General features: G+C 46.6%; 1 protein-coding gene across 2 annotated transcripts; it reads left to right on the forward strand.

Annotated features, from left to right (window-relative positions):
- The first annotated feature begins 7,802 nt into the window (after positions 1-7,802).
- On the forward strand, positions 7,803-15,628 carry KCNJ8 (potassium inwardly rectifying channel subfamily J member 8). 2 transcript variants are annotated; one of them, XM_055808741.1, is made up of 3 exons: positions 7,803-7,933; positions 8,618-9,056; positions 12,769-15,628. In XM_055808741.1, the coding sequence occupies exons 2-3, from the start codon at positions 8,692-8,694 to the stop codon at positions 13,667-13,669; spliced, it is 1,266 nt and encodes a 421-aa protein (XP_055664716.1). In that variant the 5' UTR covers positions 7,803-7,933; positions 8,618-8,691; the 3' UTR covers positions 13,670-15,628. The 2 variants fall into 2 exon arrangements, with proteins under 2 accessions (XP_055664716.1, XP_027646314.1); XM_027790513.2 differs by lacking the exon at positions 7,803-7,933 and adding an exon at positions 8,063-8,362.
- The last annotated feature ends 673 nt before the right edge of the window (positions 15,629-16,301 follow it).

Here is a 16,301-nt window from a genome sequence, read left to right on the forward strand (position 1 = left end):
ACAGTCAATGGGATTTTTATCCATGTATAAACTGACGAGGACAGCACTGATCCACTGGCATTTCCCGCAAGGCAGGAAAGATCCCTGTAGAAGTCTGGGGTAGCTCTGACAAGCCAGGGGCATAAGCAAGGCAAAGTCTTCAGGGAGATATCATTGCTTTGTTAGGGAAATTGATATGCAAAAGAGATATCTCAAGTGCTTATATGTTCCACTTTCATTGAAGACCTGAAAAAGCTCTTTATTTGCAAGAATGTGCCTGCTTTTCCCAGCTTTTTTTTTCAGCAGAAAGAATATGTTAACAAAGGCTTCTCAAGACCTCGGATGAACCCCTTTTAGGTTACTGTAAACTAGCAGAACACCTCTGCTATAAATTAATACAACACCACTGAATTCAATTAGCACCAACATGAATATGGCCCAAAGGATCTGGCATCTCATTATATGTAAAACCTCTGTCAGCAAAACCTAATTGTATTGAATTATGTTGTCTTAAAATACAGATGACATTAATTCTGGATGTGGTCAAGTAGGTCTCTTCAAACTTGTTATAGAATAAATTGTTTGATTTTATTAATCAAGTTCTTTTTGCTTCCTAAAGCAATGGGCTCTCGTGGTTTGTTTTGGAAAGCTGTGGACACATTCACATACCATTCTGCTAACATGTCATGAGGAGCTGAAGGAAACACATAACATTTTACTCAAGCCATGTACACATTTTATCACAAATGGAGATATAATGTATTTGAGGCAAAGGTATAAAAAGGTTGTGGACAAGGGCTGTGTTTTCTTTATTATGTTTCCATTATCTAGAGGAAAATGTTGGAGTATGTTTCCCTTGCAAGCACTATGGCCCAGCATCCCCAGTGTGATACTGCCAATATAAATCAGTTCTAAAATATCTAGTGAAACCACAGTGCTACTTACTAAAATCTCTCCAGAGCAATGATTCTCCCATAAAATTTGTTTAAAAACAAAAGTTAATTCAGCACATTTACTAGTTTATATCCTCGAGCAGTATCTTTTGAAAGCCTAATTTAAAATCAAAATATGTTATGTAAGTTCTCTGATATAAATTCCATAATGGCATGTGAAGAGCTCTTTAGTTTCTTTGGAAATAAATCCTTTCAAAGGCAAAACTAAGACAGTACTAAAAAAAATTCTGAAAACAAAACTGTAAATCAAATTCTTCATTGCCATGCAAACATCCCAGTCATTTCCACATTGGTTTTTTACTGCTCTGTTTTTTCTCCACCAGAACTGACCTCTGTGTGGAATTGTGGGGAAAGATTATCAGGTTTTCAAATTATCAAAAAATTGTGAGGCAGAAGTTCTCCGACTCTTACAAATTAGCAATGTGATGTTGCTGTTTTGGCAGGACAGCTTAGAGTACTGGCTTGTACGAAGCCATGGAGTTCAGAGAGGCTTCCAAATGTAATCCTTCAAGAGAAGAGAGATTTTTAGAAAAGTCTTAATCCATTTACTATATAGTTATTATTAATTATTCACTATTTATAGCATCTGTCTGCTGCTAGACACTACCCATGCAAACATTACAGGCATTCCCAGCAGGAGCTGTTTATTTCTCTAATATAATAAGCCACATTCTGAAAAGACTGTAAATGAAAAACTATAAACAAGCAGTCAGTTTATATATATATATATATATTAGTTTTTATTTGGTGTAATTTACATTCATCACATGCAAGATGCCTTCTTTTGTCTTCATTGAAAATAGATATTTTCATCCCATGAATTACTACATAACAATGCAGCACTCAGCTCACATGTTACCATGTTGCATATTTCACTGCCCAGTGCATCCATTCCCATGAATGTATGTTCGTCTGTCTATATATGTGGTTATACATCCTTTGGATAAAAGGTATAATGAAGTAATGAGCAGTGACAGCTAGCACTACCTCCAAGAGTGTCTCATAGCTAGTCCCATGACATTTCTTAACTCTCCATTTAATTTACTTCAGGGTTTTCTGGCTGTACCAGCTTACATCCATAAATATCACTTAAATGTCCAGTAAAATATTTAACCGTGTAACTAAGGAACTAATGCAGCTTAGTGTAAATGACATGGTCCAGAACCACCACCCTTCCATATCACAGTTACAGATGCCCCAAAGCAGCGTATTCCTTGAAAAGCAGAAAGTTAGCGGTTCATATTTAGGGTTATATGCAGTTTTATTGTACTAGCTGGATAAGGCCCTTACTCTCTCAGCAGTCAGCTATGACCATTAGACTTATCCATTAGAGGCAGGAACATGAGGTTCTAAGAGGCTCTGAGTACTACAGAATTTCATGGTCGAATCGTTTAGGTTTGGGCCATCTACTCCAGGTGTCACCACAGCATCTGGGATCAGAGGGCTCGGATTTGCCAGTTATTCTGCGATATGATCTTAAGCTGAGAGGCAACATCTATCTTCCATCAATGGCATAATCTTAATTTAACCCTCACTCTGCAGCCAGCAGAGATATCAATCAATTGTAGGCAAGGGAACCCAGAAGCACAAAGACAGAGATATAAGAGAATTCCGTTTCACAGATCAGAAGAAAAAGCTCCTTCAGCTAGCACTATGGACCTCTGAGCCAGCTCCAGCTTTCTCAGAAGACAAGACAAAACTCTGTTGTACTACTCCAAGGCTGAAGCCAGCCGGAGGCCTTCTGGGTCCTGCTATACAAGAGGAATAAGGACAGTTTGGGCAAGGAGATGGAATGAAGAGCCCTTGATACCCTCAATACCTGGCTTTGCTGCTCCAGATTCCACCAGAAGAAAAGGAGAAGAGAAATGGCAGCTATCGTTTGTTCCAGCAATAGGACTACGTACCCTCTCTTAATTGCGGGGTGTTTGCTGCCTCCAGCACTTTGCCACCAGAGGCAGCTTTACCTGTTTCTACAGCCAACACTACACCCACTGCTAAATAAAATGCATTACACTGCACTAAATAAAATGGGACACCCACTACACTAAATAAAATGGGAAAAGTGTCACAGCCCACCTATGAGAACATACATGTGTCTAGACCACACCTATCCCAAAATAAGGTTGCCTTGGCCATCTTGTGCTTTTAGAACAGTCTCTAGACCATGCTTGGGGCATCCTACCTCCAAGCTGTGCCTGGTTAGTGGGTGGGAGGGTGCCACCTGACACAAGACAAAGTCCCGCCATGGAAGAATTGGAGAAACAGCATTGCAGTGGAAGGCATTTTTGAAAAAATCAGGTATTAGACATTTCAAGAGGAAATCCCTACTCCACAAGACTTAAAATCCAAATGTTGTACGGAAATCTGCAAAGAGAATGAGCAGAGGGAAGATGGCACTGACACCAAGGAAAGTGCAGAGCCAGGACTGCTCACTGAGGAGCAGGTTAGCAGACCTTGCTCTGAGACTCTTGAGTTTGGGAACATTTGGGACATTGAGAGAGTTCTACTGTTTTGAATGTAGTCTTCTTGCTATGGGTAGACCTATGGGGAAAAAGAGGAAGAATGCAAGAAGAAGATGCTAAGGAGTCCAAACCCTCATTTACCTTTTTCCCCAATGCCTGGTGATAACGAAGCACACCACTGAAGCTTTCCATCAGGTCTTCCACCCCAGCTGCAGGGAGCCACCTTGGTGCTGTGCAGCAGGTTAGGAGCTTGTTGGAAGTCCTCCTACAACGCTTTCATCCATCAGTGAACTCAGATGCCTCCACCTGATGACTGACCATAAGAGTTTGGCAAGGAGTAGGAAGAAGAGCATCCGCATCACCACCAGCTTCAGGACACAGAGTTCATGCCTCTGCTCAGCCTGTTCAGAAGCTGGTCTGGCCCGTAAGCTCAGAAGTGAGAATCACCATAGAGAGATGAATCAGCAGCCAGTTTTTCCACAGCAAAAAAAAATCATTAGGGAAATAGCCAGTGAGACAGAGGGGAAAAATGCCCAAGAGAACGGACACTCCAGTTAATTAGCAACACAGCTAGAGACCTAATGCAACCATATTCAACCTACCTAACTGATTTACAGCCTTCCCATAAATTATGGCATGGGAAGGCAAAGAAACAATCCCAAAGTGGTCTCTTCCCAGAGCCTTAGAAGAAACTCTTGCTCCAGGAACGGGCAAATAACGAACAAACTTCACTATACAATTTACTAATACTGGATGAGGGGCACTAGTTACATGTATTTTAATGATGAAGGCTATTTTTGTCCTGCTGCTTTTGCATGAAACAGGAAAAAAAAAGCTGGTTCAGGGTAACAGATGCCCTTAGTTTGCAGTTTCTTCTCTTTCATGTTTGATGGATCTACTGCCAGTTCAGCTGGGGAAGAGTTCATCCATGCTATCCGAATATGGCTTATCAGCTTTCTGCCTTTGTGGAAGCCTTGTGCTGAGTGCATGACATCTCTGGACGCCTGCAAAGTCATCCTATCTTTAAGCTAAGATTAGATTTTCAAACAAAACTTATTACGAAGCAGGATTTTCTGAAAGAGCTGGACACAGCTATAATGTGGAAATTTCAGATTCATGTCTAAGCACATTATTTAATCCTTTTTTAGATAGGCATAATTGTAAAGTGATATTTGCCATAATATCAGTAACTTTCGAGGGCAGAGGGGAAACAAAACAGCAAGAAGGGAAACGCTTGATGGGATGTAATAAAACTGGACCCAAACCTGCCATCAGTTCATTTTTTGCCTGAAAAGGCTGTGTTCACAGCGCTCAGACACTATGTTCCTTAAAAAATGGGTTAGGAGACGTTTTGGGAGATTTTCCCAGCTATTACTTAAATCTCAGACTTAAATGTGCATGTGGCAACCAAGCAAGTATTTAAAAGGGCAAAGGGGAACATTTTTAGTAGCTGTCACTCTCCAGAGCATATTCATACACTGTAACTTCGGGCAGCGGATGCTGTGCTCAAAATCATGTCTCATAATATTTAATCAGGAAAAGGGAGTAGTTCTGGTGCTTCTGATCTTCACACCCTGGTGGTCAATGCCCAGCAGGCTTCCTTGAACATAATCTCAAGTGTAAGAGAGGAGGAAAGCATCCCCTCCTGTGAGGGGGAAACTCTTTCGGTATCAAACAGGCGGAGATGGAAAGAATGGATTTCATGAGCACTTTGCTTCGAATGTATGACTATGGGTAAAACGGTCAATAACTTTTGTTTACTCACACAGGTTCTGCCAAGACTATTTGTGTGTGTTTGACGGGACCCCTCCCTATCTCAGCTACAAAACATCCAGCCTCTGCCTGGTACCCAGTTAAGGCAGAGGAAACCTTCAGCAGGTTAGTGGGGAACAACAAGTGAGGCTGAGAGGTCACAGGGGTCTCTGACAGTACCAGCACCGGCAGCAGTTTCTATTCCACCTGACCAGCTGGATGAAGGCCCCTCGTGGCTCCCACCTGCCCTCAAAGATGATTGTGATCCATTTTGCCAAACGAGCTGCTAATCCACACACTAACTTCGTGTCACGCCGCCCCAGTCGCTGCCAGCAGAGACAGAGCGAGGAGCACAGGCAGCTGAGGGGCCTTGGCAGGGTGAGCTGGGGCTGAGTGAAGGCAGCCGCAGGGGTGGGTTGTGCTCTAAGGTGGCAAGTAAGTACCAGTGGCATTTCTTGCTGTTGCTGTGTCCCCGTTTATTAAGCTGTGGAATTCAATAGCTTCAGAGGACAACATGCAACTGGGCATGTGACATGAGTAGATCTGTGTCAGAAGGAAAATAATACAATTCAAGGATTTTATGAAAAACCAGGGGGGGGGGGTCCATGCAGTCCCCAGACGGTTCTTTCTTTTTTGAGATGCAGCTAGCAGCCATACTGGGGAACATCAACCTTGTTTCTAGCCCTAGCACGGAACAAATACTTCATAGGAACTAAAAGGGAGAAAGGAGGCCGAAAAGGATGAGGAAAAGGATAAGGAAAAGGAAAAAAGGAAAAGAGAACAGAGTTTTTGTGCATGTGTGTTAAATCGGTTATTTCCAATAGTTACACCCAAGTGAGATGCCCTTTTGGAGTCTGCCATCAAACAAGTGAGCCAGCCCCCCAAGATCAGTCTCTGCTACCCCATTTGCAGCAGGGTAATGTCCCAAGTTCTCCAAGCCCATCCCATGAAGCGCCACAGCTGGCACCAACAACGCTGATGCTGCAGATACACACCCAAGTGACTTTATCCGTGTGCTCAGAGCCTAGTTAGAATCTAAAGGTAATTAGCTTAGGTCCTGATTTTTCAGGCTGGAGCTGGTCATCTGCCTAAAGTTAATCACAGACACAAATATTTAGCTAATTGCCTAATATGACTGGGGCTCTGAGTCTCTCTTTCCTGACTACTGGATATCTGGTATTAGAAAAGGATAGTGCTAGAAAAGTTTCCAGGAATCACTCATCTATTTAAAGTTGAGCACGTGCGTGTATTCAACAGGGTGAATATCTTCAAGCTAAGGATTACACTGCCTGTCAAATGCACCTTCTCAATTTTTCCAAGCCTGAATACACTTAAAACCTTCCCGATTACAGCAGGCCTGTCAGGGGTTTCTTTTTTTCTCTAGTTTACAGAGAGAAGCAAGGTATTTTGTTCTGTATAAATTTCATACCATATCGGTCATTCACTTGAGTGATACACAGAAAAGCTTAGAACCTCCCTAAAGTACACATACACTGCCTTGGACATGGGAGAGCTGATGTGACACAACGAAATCTCTGCACTTTGCTTCATTAAAATCTAAATTTAGATATTTTCATGCAGTTGATGCACTGTTTATTCTTCCTACTACGAACCCTAAGACTTCGGAAAAAAAAGCTGCAATTTCCAAGAATGCAAGTTTCCATTAAGCAGAAGAGCCAAAACCGTAAACCTCGACCTGTGGGAAAAAGAAGGCGCTTCTGCGATTTCAGTGTGTGTTTTTTGCTGCTGTGTGTGCATGGTCTCCCCTATACCCATTCCATAGGCAGGCACCCATCCGCCAATGCCCGTTACACCAGCCGAGCACTGCAACGGGCCTGACCCCGTGCCCCACAAGAGCCGTGGGCCATACAGAGGAAGGGTTTTTTCTTCTCTTGCAGAACCAGGTAATTAAGCTTGTGAAAAGCAGCAGAGGCCGTGAGATTCTGGCAGTGGTCCTGCAAACACTAAGGCACATGCTTCGCTTTCTGCCTGCACGCCGTCTCGCCAAGACGGGAATTAAGACAAAAAGGCACAGGGCTCGGCTTGCTTGAGAAAGCAAGGCAGCGCCCGCCGCACCCGGGGCACCGCGGGCAGAGCCCGCCGCCCGCAGCCGGGACACCGCGGGCAGAGCCCGGCCGCACCCGGGACACCGCGGGCAGAGCCCGCCGCCCGCACCCGGGACACCGCGGGCAGAGCCCGGCCGCACCCGGGTCACCGCGGGCAGAGCCCGCCGCCCGCACCCGGGACACCGCAGGCAGAGCCCGGCCGCACCCGGGACACCGCGGGCAGAGCCCGCCGCCCGCACCCGGGACACCGCGGGCAGAGCCCGGCCGCACCCGGGACACCGCGGGCAGAGCCCGCCGCCCGCAGCCGGGACACCGCGGGCAGAGCCCGCCGCCCGCAGCCGCAGCCGCCTCAGCACCTCGCCGCCCCCTCGGCTCGCTGGCCCCAGCCTGCAGCCCCGCCGGCCGCCCTGCCGCGCCCCGCCAGGCAGCGTGCGTGTGCCGGTGCCTGTGCCCGCACCGCCCCGGCCCCGCCGGGCTGCCCTGCCCGCCGCCCCCGCCGCCCAGCCCCGCAGCGGCCCCCGCCAAGCCCCGGCCCGCCCCGGCCCGCCCCGCGCTGCGGTAAGCGGCGGCGGGCTGGGGGCGGGGGGCGGCGGGGCGCGGGCCGGCTGAGCCCCGGGCCGGGGCGGGGGGGTCCCTGGGAGCGGCGGGGGCTCAGGCGGCCCCGGCCCTCCCCCGGTGGGACGGGCCAGCCGGCGGGGAGCTGCGGGGAAGCGGGCTTTCCGTAGGTTTGTTCTGTCACCCGTTTGGGGACAAAGTTTGGGAATAAAGGGAGGGTTTCCCCGCCTAACCCCGGGGAGGAAGGCAGGAGGGAAGGCGGGAGGGAGGGGAGGGAGGGGAGGGGAGGAAGGGAGGGGAGCCGCCACGGGGGAGCGCGGCCGCCTGCGCCGCGGAGCCCCGGCCCCCGCCCGGCTCCTCCGTGCGATGCTGCGCGGCACTGCACGGGGCTCGCTGCGGGGCGCCCGCCCGCACCGCGGGGCCGCAGCCCTGAGCAATGAGCCCCCCCGGCCTCTCCACGGACTAGCCCGGGTCCCAGCCAGAGGCATCTGATGCTGCAGGTCCTGAAGGATGCGAATAACTTAGCGCTCCGCGTTGCGGTACCCGCCTGGGCACTGCTGCCTCCTGGAGAAACAGCCTGAGGAACTGACCTGTTGTACGTCACGTTTCTTTACACCAAGTTTGCAAGAGGGTTCTGCAGCCTCCCTTCCTGCAAGGAGCGTTGAAATAGCACCTGCTGTTTCTGTCACAAGCTGATACCAGTTGCTCGTATAAAAATGATGGTCTGAAAGAGGGAGGGCACTGCAGAATAAGTAGTCATACAGCGACATTGAATGACATGGTTATTGGTCGGGGGTGCCTATCTCTAGCGCGTAGGTGACAAATCTGACCAGGTTCTCTCTTTTTGCAGGATAGAGTGAGTCCTGTGGAGACAGGAGCACCCCACATTTCGCCTCTTGCTGAGTGGACTATGGTGGCAGGAAGATGTTGGCTCGGAAGAGTATCATCCCTGAAGAGTATGTGTTGGCACGAATCGCTGCCGAGAACCTGCGCAAGCCACGCATCCGAGACCGGCCACGCAAAGCCCGCTTCATCGCCAAGAATGGGGCATGCAACCTGGCACACAAGAACATCCGTGAGCAGGGGCGATTCCTGCAAGACATTTTCACCACCTTGGTGGACCTGAAGTGGCGTCACACACTGGTCATCTTTACTATGTCCTTCCTGTGCAGCTGGCTGCTCTTTGCCATGATGTGGTGGCTGGTGGCTTTTGCCCACGGTGACATGGACCCAAGCACAGAAAGCACTACCAACAGCACAAAGTGGACACCATGTGTGACATGTGTCAGGTAAAGTACGGTCGGTGGGATGATGGAAGGGTGGGGAACAGAGCTGCCTGTTTTGCTGCCGATGCCTAAGATGCAGCTTTTGATTTACATGAACCTTTGTGTTTGGTTGAGACAGTTGAAAAGTGCAGTGTTTTCCTCTAGATTACGTAAATTCAGCAGGCCTTCTGGGCTTGGAAAATACTGTACTGTAGATTTCTTTGATTCCTTACAGGATCTGAAAGAGGGAGACCTGCTGCTTTTCATGTGTCTCCACACTCTGTGGGTAACATACCTTGCCTGTCGAGATAAGAGCCTGCTACAAGCGTGGGTATGTGTTATATGTATTGTAACTGTCTACGGCAGTGGGAGCATCCTCAGCGTGGTGCGAGCCACTCGCCACCACCAGCGAAAGGTGGCCGCCCCAGGAGCGGTGCCTAGGAGGCAGGGCATCGGCCATGGGCATCAGGCAGGGCATCGGCCATGCGTGTCAGGCAGGGCTACCAAGAAGAGTGCTGCTTAGGGCAAAACTAGATGTCTGTCAAGATGACTCTCGTGAGACAGCTAAATACGGGGTGCTTCAAAACACCTTGATGAAGCCATACGCCAGCAGATTGACAGAAGAACAGTTTTCACAGTGTGCATGATGTGTCAGACAGTGAAAGCTTAAGGGACTACTAGATTAAAGTCACCTGTTAAAATATTTCACTCTCCATCCCCAAAGCCACGACAATTTTTAAGGCACTGATAAACTGACATACACATACATGGAACAGAAGAGTGTTTGTTAACTGAGAGTGGGGTAAGCAGTAAGATTGCTTTGCCATCTCAACAGTAAAATACCTTTTTATAGCACTAGGTTTTTAAGCAGAAAAATCCTGATTTGGTACCACCAGACCACCCCAGATCAACTGCCTTTACCCACTGCAGCGCTGTGAGGGACTGGGGCAGGGGGCGAGGGGGGCGCAGAGTGGAGCTGCAGGGTCCGCTGAGACATCAGAGTATCCATTTCCCTTTCCTCCTTTCTCCTGCACATAGCTTTGAGACATCTCACCAGGTTTGATGGAACATTGTGTCTGGCTCATGAGGGAGCAGAGGTTTCATTCTCCCTTTGTTTTGACACGTTTTTGCTAAATGAGGATTGTCTGGGCTAAAGTAAATGGGGATTTTTCCAAGCTAACCTTCATTAGGCTGGGGGGGCTGGGGCAGAAGGTTGCTGTTATTTTGTTTCCAATAACTGGCCACAAGCGATCGCCCTGAAATGAGACGTCATGACCCAGCTTGCACCCACTGGGGTGTCACCTCCAGCATTTCTGGGATTTGTGGGGTTTGTCCAACCCGAATTAGTGGAGCTACACCCTGCCAACATTTCAGGGGCAGCCAGGGCAGCATCCCTTTGTTTGACTGGTGGCCCCCTTGGCTTGGCCCACCCCAGGGGGCTCCCCATGGGGTTTCTGGGCTACCCCGCAGAGCCTGAGCTGGTCACTGAGGGCTTCGTGCCACTGGGACGAGGCGGAACCACAGCCACGGCTCTGCCCTTCGCTCCCTCCCCATAGCCCCAGCTGTGGCAGCCCCACGCCGGCAGCTCTTCCAGGATGGCTCCTCACCTCTGCTGCGAGGACAGCCTGAAGGAGTGTGGAAGAGCACAGAGCAAATGAATCAAAGCAACTTTCTGGTTTAGCTCATGACAAAGAACACACATCGCTCCCTCGTGCAAGTACCTGAGATGCTTCAGCCAACAGCTGCTCAAGTGTCCATGTCCAAGCCATGGAAAATCTTTTCCCTTAATAGTGAAATACTTCATCCCATTAAATCTTGCTACCACGTTGGACAAAGTCATGAAATAGTAATATGATTGCTGACATTTTTAAGAATGGTGAGTTGTTGGATGTAAAATATATTTAATATTGCAATTCCCCAAATAATGATAAAGAATTTTTAACCTTCTTTCCTGGAATTTAGGCTCACAGATATTTCAGGAGAGCTTTCTTGGGTAGGTGCTATTACAGTATTACAGGAAACCAGGTTTTGGAAATTTTAACCAGTGCGTAGAGCTTGCACAGCACTTTAATTTTTCAAAGTACTACAGAAATTCCTAAGTCTCACAGCTCTTTGCTGCAGAAAGCAAACATTATCCAGAGAGGGAAACTCTTACGCAGCTCTAAGGGGAAGGACCTGGGAATAGTGTGATTTGGAGTTCCTGGCTCCCTCTTCACATGATCAAAATGCTGTAAAAACTTGCTGCTTCAGTTACTTCCACTGTAAGAAGGTGAATTCTCTTTTTTGTTTTTTTTTTAAGGAGTACTGTTAAGGGAAATCAGAATATTTATTCCATAGAGCTTTAAGTTGAATTAAGCTTCATTCTGCATGTAACTAAATATTCACAAACATAAGAAATCTTTCCATGGATTCTATTAATTAACTTCTTTGTCCCTGATTTTTTCAGAGTGAAATGCAAAAATAAAGCACTTAATACAAGGGAATCTGCCAAAGATTAAAAAAATAGAAAAGGCAAAAGAAAAACAAAGTTCTTTCAAAGAGATCTCTGAAGAGACTGGCTGATTTTCTGAAAGATTAATTTTCTCATTCTAGTAAAAAATTATTGTTGATATTGCCTATGCTATTTTAATGTCTCCTCATGACCCCAGTTTCACTGAAAATACGGTTAGGGGAAAAAAACAAAAAAATTATTTAAAAGGAGATTAATTGAAAAGCAAACTAAACCAAATGAATGGTTTAGAACCATCTTTATGGGCAGAAAATATTTTCCATAAATAAAGCCACGTTGAGTATCGCGATGCTTCAATGTTGGTGGATTGCACTGTGTTAAAAGAGTGACTGTGATATTAGTTCATATGACACCCAATGTGCTGCAAATCTACCAGACAAACCCCAAGGTACTGGCTTTAGACGTAAGAGACTTTGGTGAAGAATGTATCAAAGGAAATTAAAGACCCTGGTATATGCAAGGGGTATGGCACTGTGGACTGCTATAAATAGCGTACTTTGGAGAGGTTGTGCACAGCATCCTCTGATGTCCAGCACTATAACATTTCAGGGACGTTTAACTTAACCCACACTTCTACAACCCACTTCTGTGTTGAAATTTTCCAGTTAGCTCACGCATCAGTAAGCTAAACCCAAACCCTGGGTCACAGCGTTGTCCTCCAGCCAGGATGTGCACAGGGGACATGGGGGTTTGGGAAGTGTCACGAATCTGGGAGTGTTCCCTTTCCGCTAAAGGAGGTCATGACTCAGGCAGTATGAGTAAAATGCTGCAATTTTCCCTGTTTCCTTTCCCTGCACAGGCTGGTGGAAGAATCTCAAGTGTGCCAGCTGGTTGCTCACTATAGCCAAAACCACCACTCTCCACCAAGAGCTTCATGGGATGAAGAAGGTGGAAAGCCCAGGTGTTACAGCACTATTGACTAACAGAGTGGGCAGCATGTGTTCCTGAACAGAGGATCTAGTGAGCTTCCCAGGGTCACCTAGTGTTACAGATGGTCTTTTAGGAGCTCAGGCTCTGAGGTCTTCCCTGTCACCATCAGATATTGCAACGACTGTACAAAACCAGGGTCACCAAACATGCAATGCTTTTGCTGGTGTTAACACAAGGCTTAAGTGTACCAGGACTGTACAAATAAGTCCTTAAGTTTGTTTCTAGAAAGTATATGTTAATAGCTTCACATTGTGTTCGATGTCCTTAGAGTTAACTTTGTGCAATCTTCTTCTCCAGGTCTTTCACCTCCGCTTTCCTCTTCTCCATTGAAGTTCAGGTGACCATTGGTTTTGGGGGCAGGATGATGACAGAAGAGTGTCCCTTGGCCATTACCGTCTTGATCCTGCAGAACATTGTGGGTCTGATCATCAATGCTGTCATGCTGGGCTGCATATTCATGAAAACTGCACAAGCTCACCGGCGGGCTGAGACCTTGATTTTCAGCCGGCAGGCGGTCATTGCAGTTCGAAATGGCAAACTTTGCTTCATGTTTCGAGTGGGAGACCTGAGGAAGAGCATGATCATTAGTGCCTCGGTGAGAATCCAGGTTGTGAGGAAGACTACAACCCCCGAAGGAGAAGTCATACCCATTCACCAAGTAGATATCCCTGTAGATAACCCCATTGAAAGCAACAATATTTTCCTTGTGGCTCCCTTAATCATTTGTCATGTCATAGACAAGCGGAGTCCTCTTTACGATATCTCCGCTACTGACCTGGCGCTCCAGGACCTGGAGCTCATCGTGATACTTGAAGGAGTCGTAGAAACCACTGGCATCACGACACAGGCAAGAACCTCCTACATAGCAGAGGAGATCCTGTGGGGTCACCGCTTTGTGCCCATTGTCACGGAAGAGGAAGGCGTGTACGCAGTCGACTACTCCAAATTTGGCAACACTGTCAAAGTGGCAGCGCCGCGTTGCAGCGCTCGAGAGCTAGATGAGAAGCCGTCTATTCTCATCCAGACCCTGCAGAAGAGCGAGCTGTCCCACCAAAACTCCCTGAGGAAACGCAACTCCATGAGGAGAAACAACTCCATTCGGAGGAGCAACTCCATGCGAAGAACCAATCCCTCCCTCATCGTGCCCAAAGTGCAGTTCATCACGCCTGAGGGGAGCCAGAGTGCCTCAGAAACATGATACATGGCTTTGTGCAAGGTTGGTGGGCTTCAGAAGGAGGAGGCACCCGTGGTGTTTTGTTTAAATTTTCTCTTACTTAAGAACATGAGAAGATGACACAGGAAAGAACCGTGCAAGAACTATTTATTCTACTGCTTACTGAAAGCACCACCTAATGGCATTAGGAAACACTTTAGCACTTAGTGTATGAATTAATAAGAAATGTCACGTACACTAAAGAAAACACCGTTCACTCATGTAATATAATGTGTATTTATACTTGTTTTAATGGCATGCTGATTTTTTTTAATTGTATTGTTCCTATCAAGGCTCTCTTTCTTATCTTCTGCTGGCTGTCACAAAATTCAGGGGTTACCCACCTGCAGGCAGAAGTGAGTGCATTTTCAAAACTGCTGCATACAACAGATCCCACAGATTTTGCGCGGGATATTTGGATATCAATCTTTTTGGGATGAATTCCTTGTTCTCTTGAAAGGAGTAGCTAAATTCCTCAACAATTTCACTGCAGAAGAGCCAGTATTTTACCTTCACTTTTCCAGACCTTTTCTTTCCATTGGTTTAAGGCAAAGGCATTTTGAGAGCAGATTCAGGTCAGCTGAAGTGGCCTGACCATCCTGTAGGAAAACTAGTGTTGCTCTGAGCACCAGCAGCAGAAAAGCCAGTGGAACAGCACGGCCTCTTGCAGAGCACTGCTCTTCTCAGGGCGAGGTACTCTGCGGCAGGACAGCACGCATCTGCCATGCAGCTGTAGCCCAAGCCGAGAAGCTCAAGCCCTCCTGGCTGCCACCTGGGCATCCATTTCACTGAAATTATTCAAGGTAGAAAAAGCACACACCTCTTTACTATCCTCTTCCTATCGGTGGAAGACCAAATCCCGTGGTTTTTTTGTCTTACAGGTTCATACACTGAAGGCAACAAGTGCGCTTCCCTCACTTATGGTACTTTTCATAGGACTAAGGCCAATGGCTTCAGCAGAAGGTTACTTTTTGCCAGTGGGAATTCATGAATGAGAATGAGAGGGAACCATGCCAATAATACTAAAGATAGTATTTTCAAAACTATCTGAATAATTTTCAGGGGGACTTGGGTCCTGCTGCTGAATTACTATTTTTCAGCAGTGCCTCGCCTTTGTTTTTATATAGTATGGCATTGAGAATTGGTGGTAAGAAGCTTTTCTCTTCAAGTTAAAATGGGCATTTGTTACCTACAGCCTTCCCAAAAATGTCATCAGAAGCTTTTCTACAAGAATAAATTAATGACAACTAATTTGGTGGTCACATTTGGTAATGCTAAATTGATGCATGCTTTTTCCCTCTGTGAATAAGAAGTCTAATAATGGAGAAATTTCTGTTCAAATTTCTTGGAGAAGTTGTCTTAGTATGTCTGTGGCTCAAGAGAAGTCCTGTCCTTGTACTGACTCTCTGAGCCACTCAACCACTTAAATACTTCTGCGATTTTAAAAATTCGTTTATTCCTATCAGGTAAAATAGTCAAAAGCAATGCTGGATCCTCGTTCTCCTTGGAAGTCAGGCCTTCAGCACTTACATGGATGGTGTGCAGGCTTTGTGCAGTGCTGGGTGGTGGCATGGAGGGGCATTGCTCTGTAGCGTAGGCTCTCTACCTTTGGAGCAGGTGCTCTCCAGAACATAAACACTGACAAAATACTTCATCTGAAGCAGTAACAGAAACAGTTTCTACTAAAAGCACTCATTCCCTGGCCTGACCATTACTGTTCTGGAAGGATGGATGGTGAACATCTGGAGATATTAATCTGTCTATTGTGTGTCCAAACAATGAACATCTGTAGCTTCCAAGAAGAGTCAGAGAGAAGCATATACAGTTTGTCTCTGGCCTCTGTTTCCAGGGCTGTGAATTTCTCTGTGGCTGTCTGTTTGATATATGGATAAGTCAGATGCTGTACAAAAGTATTTTCTACAAAATAAAAATTGACAATAATGATTTCGTCTCTGATTTTTCCCTGTTTCTTTCCCTTTTTCCTTTTGTATTCTCCATTCATTCCTCTATACTCTTAGTCCTTCTTGTATGCCAGTCCTCTTGAGTAATAATTTTGTATTCTGTCAATACTCTCTCAGTATTTCAGCTGAGATTCTTTTTACCCACAACCATTTTCTCATTTTCTCCTTAAGTACATTCTTCCTTCCAGTTTATATTTTGCCTTCATCTCTCTCTCTGCTTTACAGCCAAGGTACTCTCTTTCCTGTAAGACCATTTAGAAGGATATTGGTATTTTGAGATAACACTAAGACATCTTGGTTATATGCAAGGATGCTGAATGGATACACAAGGCAGACCCTTGGTGTCATGAATGTCATGTTCATATGTGCTGTGCTCCTGCTCCTTGCAGAAAACCCCTTAGTGCAAAGCCCCTTTCTTGAGCAGGTTTCGCAGTCCTGGAAGAGGCTGGTGGCAGAAGCAGCCCGGGTAAAGCCACCCGGCTAGCCTTGGTGAGTGGCAGAGAGCTTTTGGGGCTGGGAACCGTGCTCCTCATCGAAGGATGGGTTTCAGACCCAGCTTTGCAGCATCATGCCTGCTGAGAGGGGCTAAGGTGTCAGCACCATAGTTCAGTATGTTTAATTATTTATTCTCCCTGGCAACTTTATCAGATGAAAGG

Source organism: Falco peregrinus, chromosome 6 (genome assembly GCF_023634155.1).
Source record: "Falco peregrinus isolate bFalPer1 chromosome 6, bFalPer1.pri, whole genome shotgun sequence".
Lineage (NCBI taxonomy): Eukaryota > Metazoa > Chordata > Aves > Falconiformes > Falconidae > Falco > Falco peregrinus.

Bases quoted from the DNA above. Each gene is read 5' to 3' on its own strand.
- KCNJ8 (XM_055808741.1), top strand. From the start codon at position 8,692: ATGTTGGCTCGGAAGAGTATCATCCCTGAAGAGTATGTGTTGGCACGA. The intron at 9,057-12,768 runs GTAAAGTACGGT...CTTCTTCTCCAG, and splicing joins CCATGTGTGACATGTGTCAG to GTCTTTCACCTCCGCTTTCC.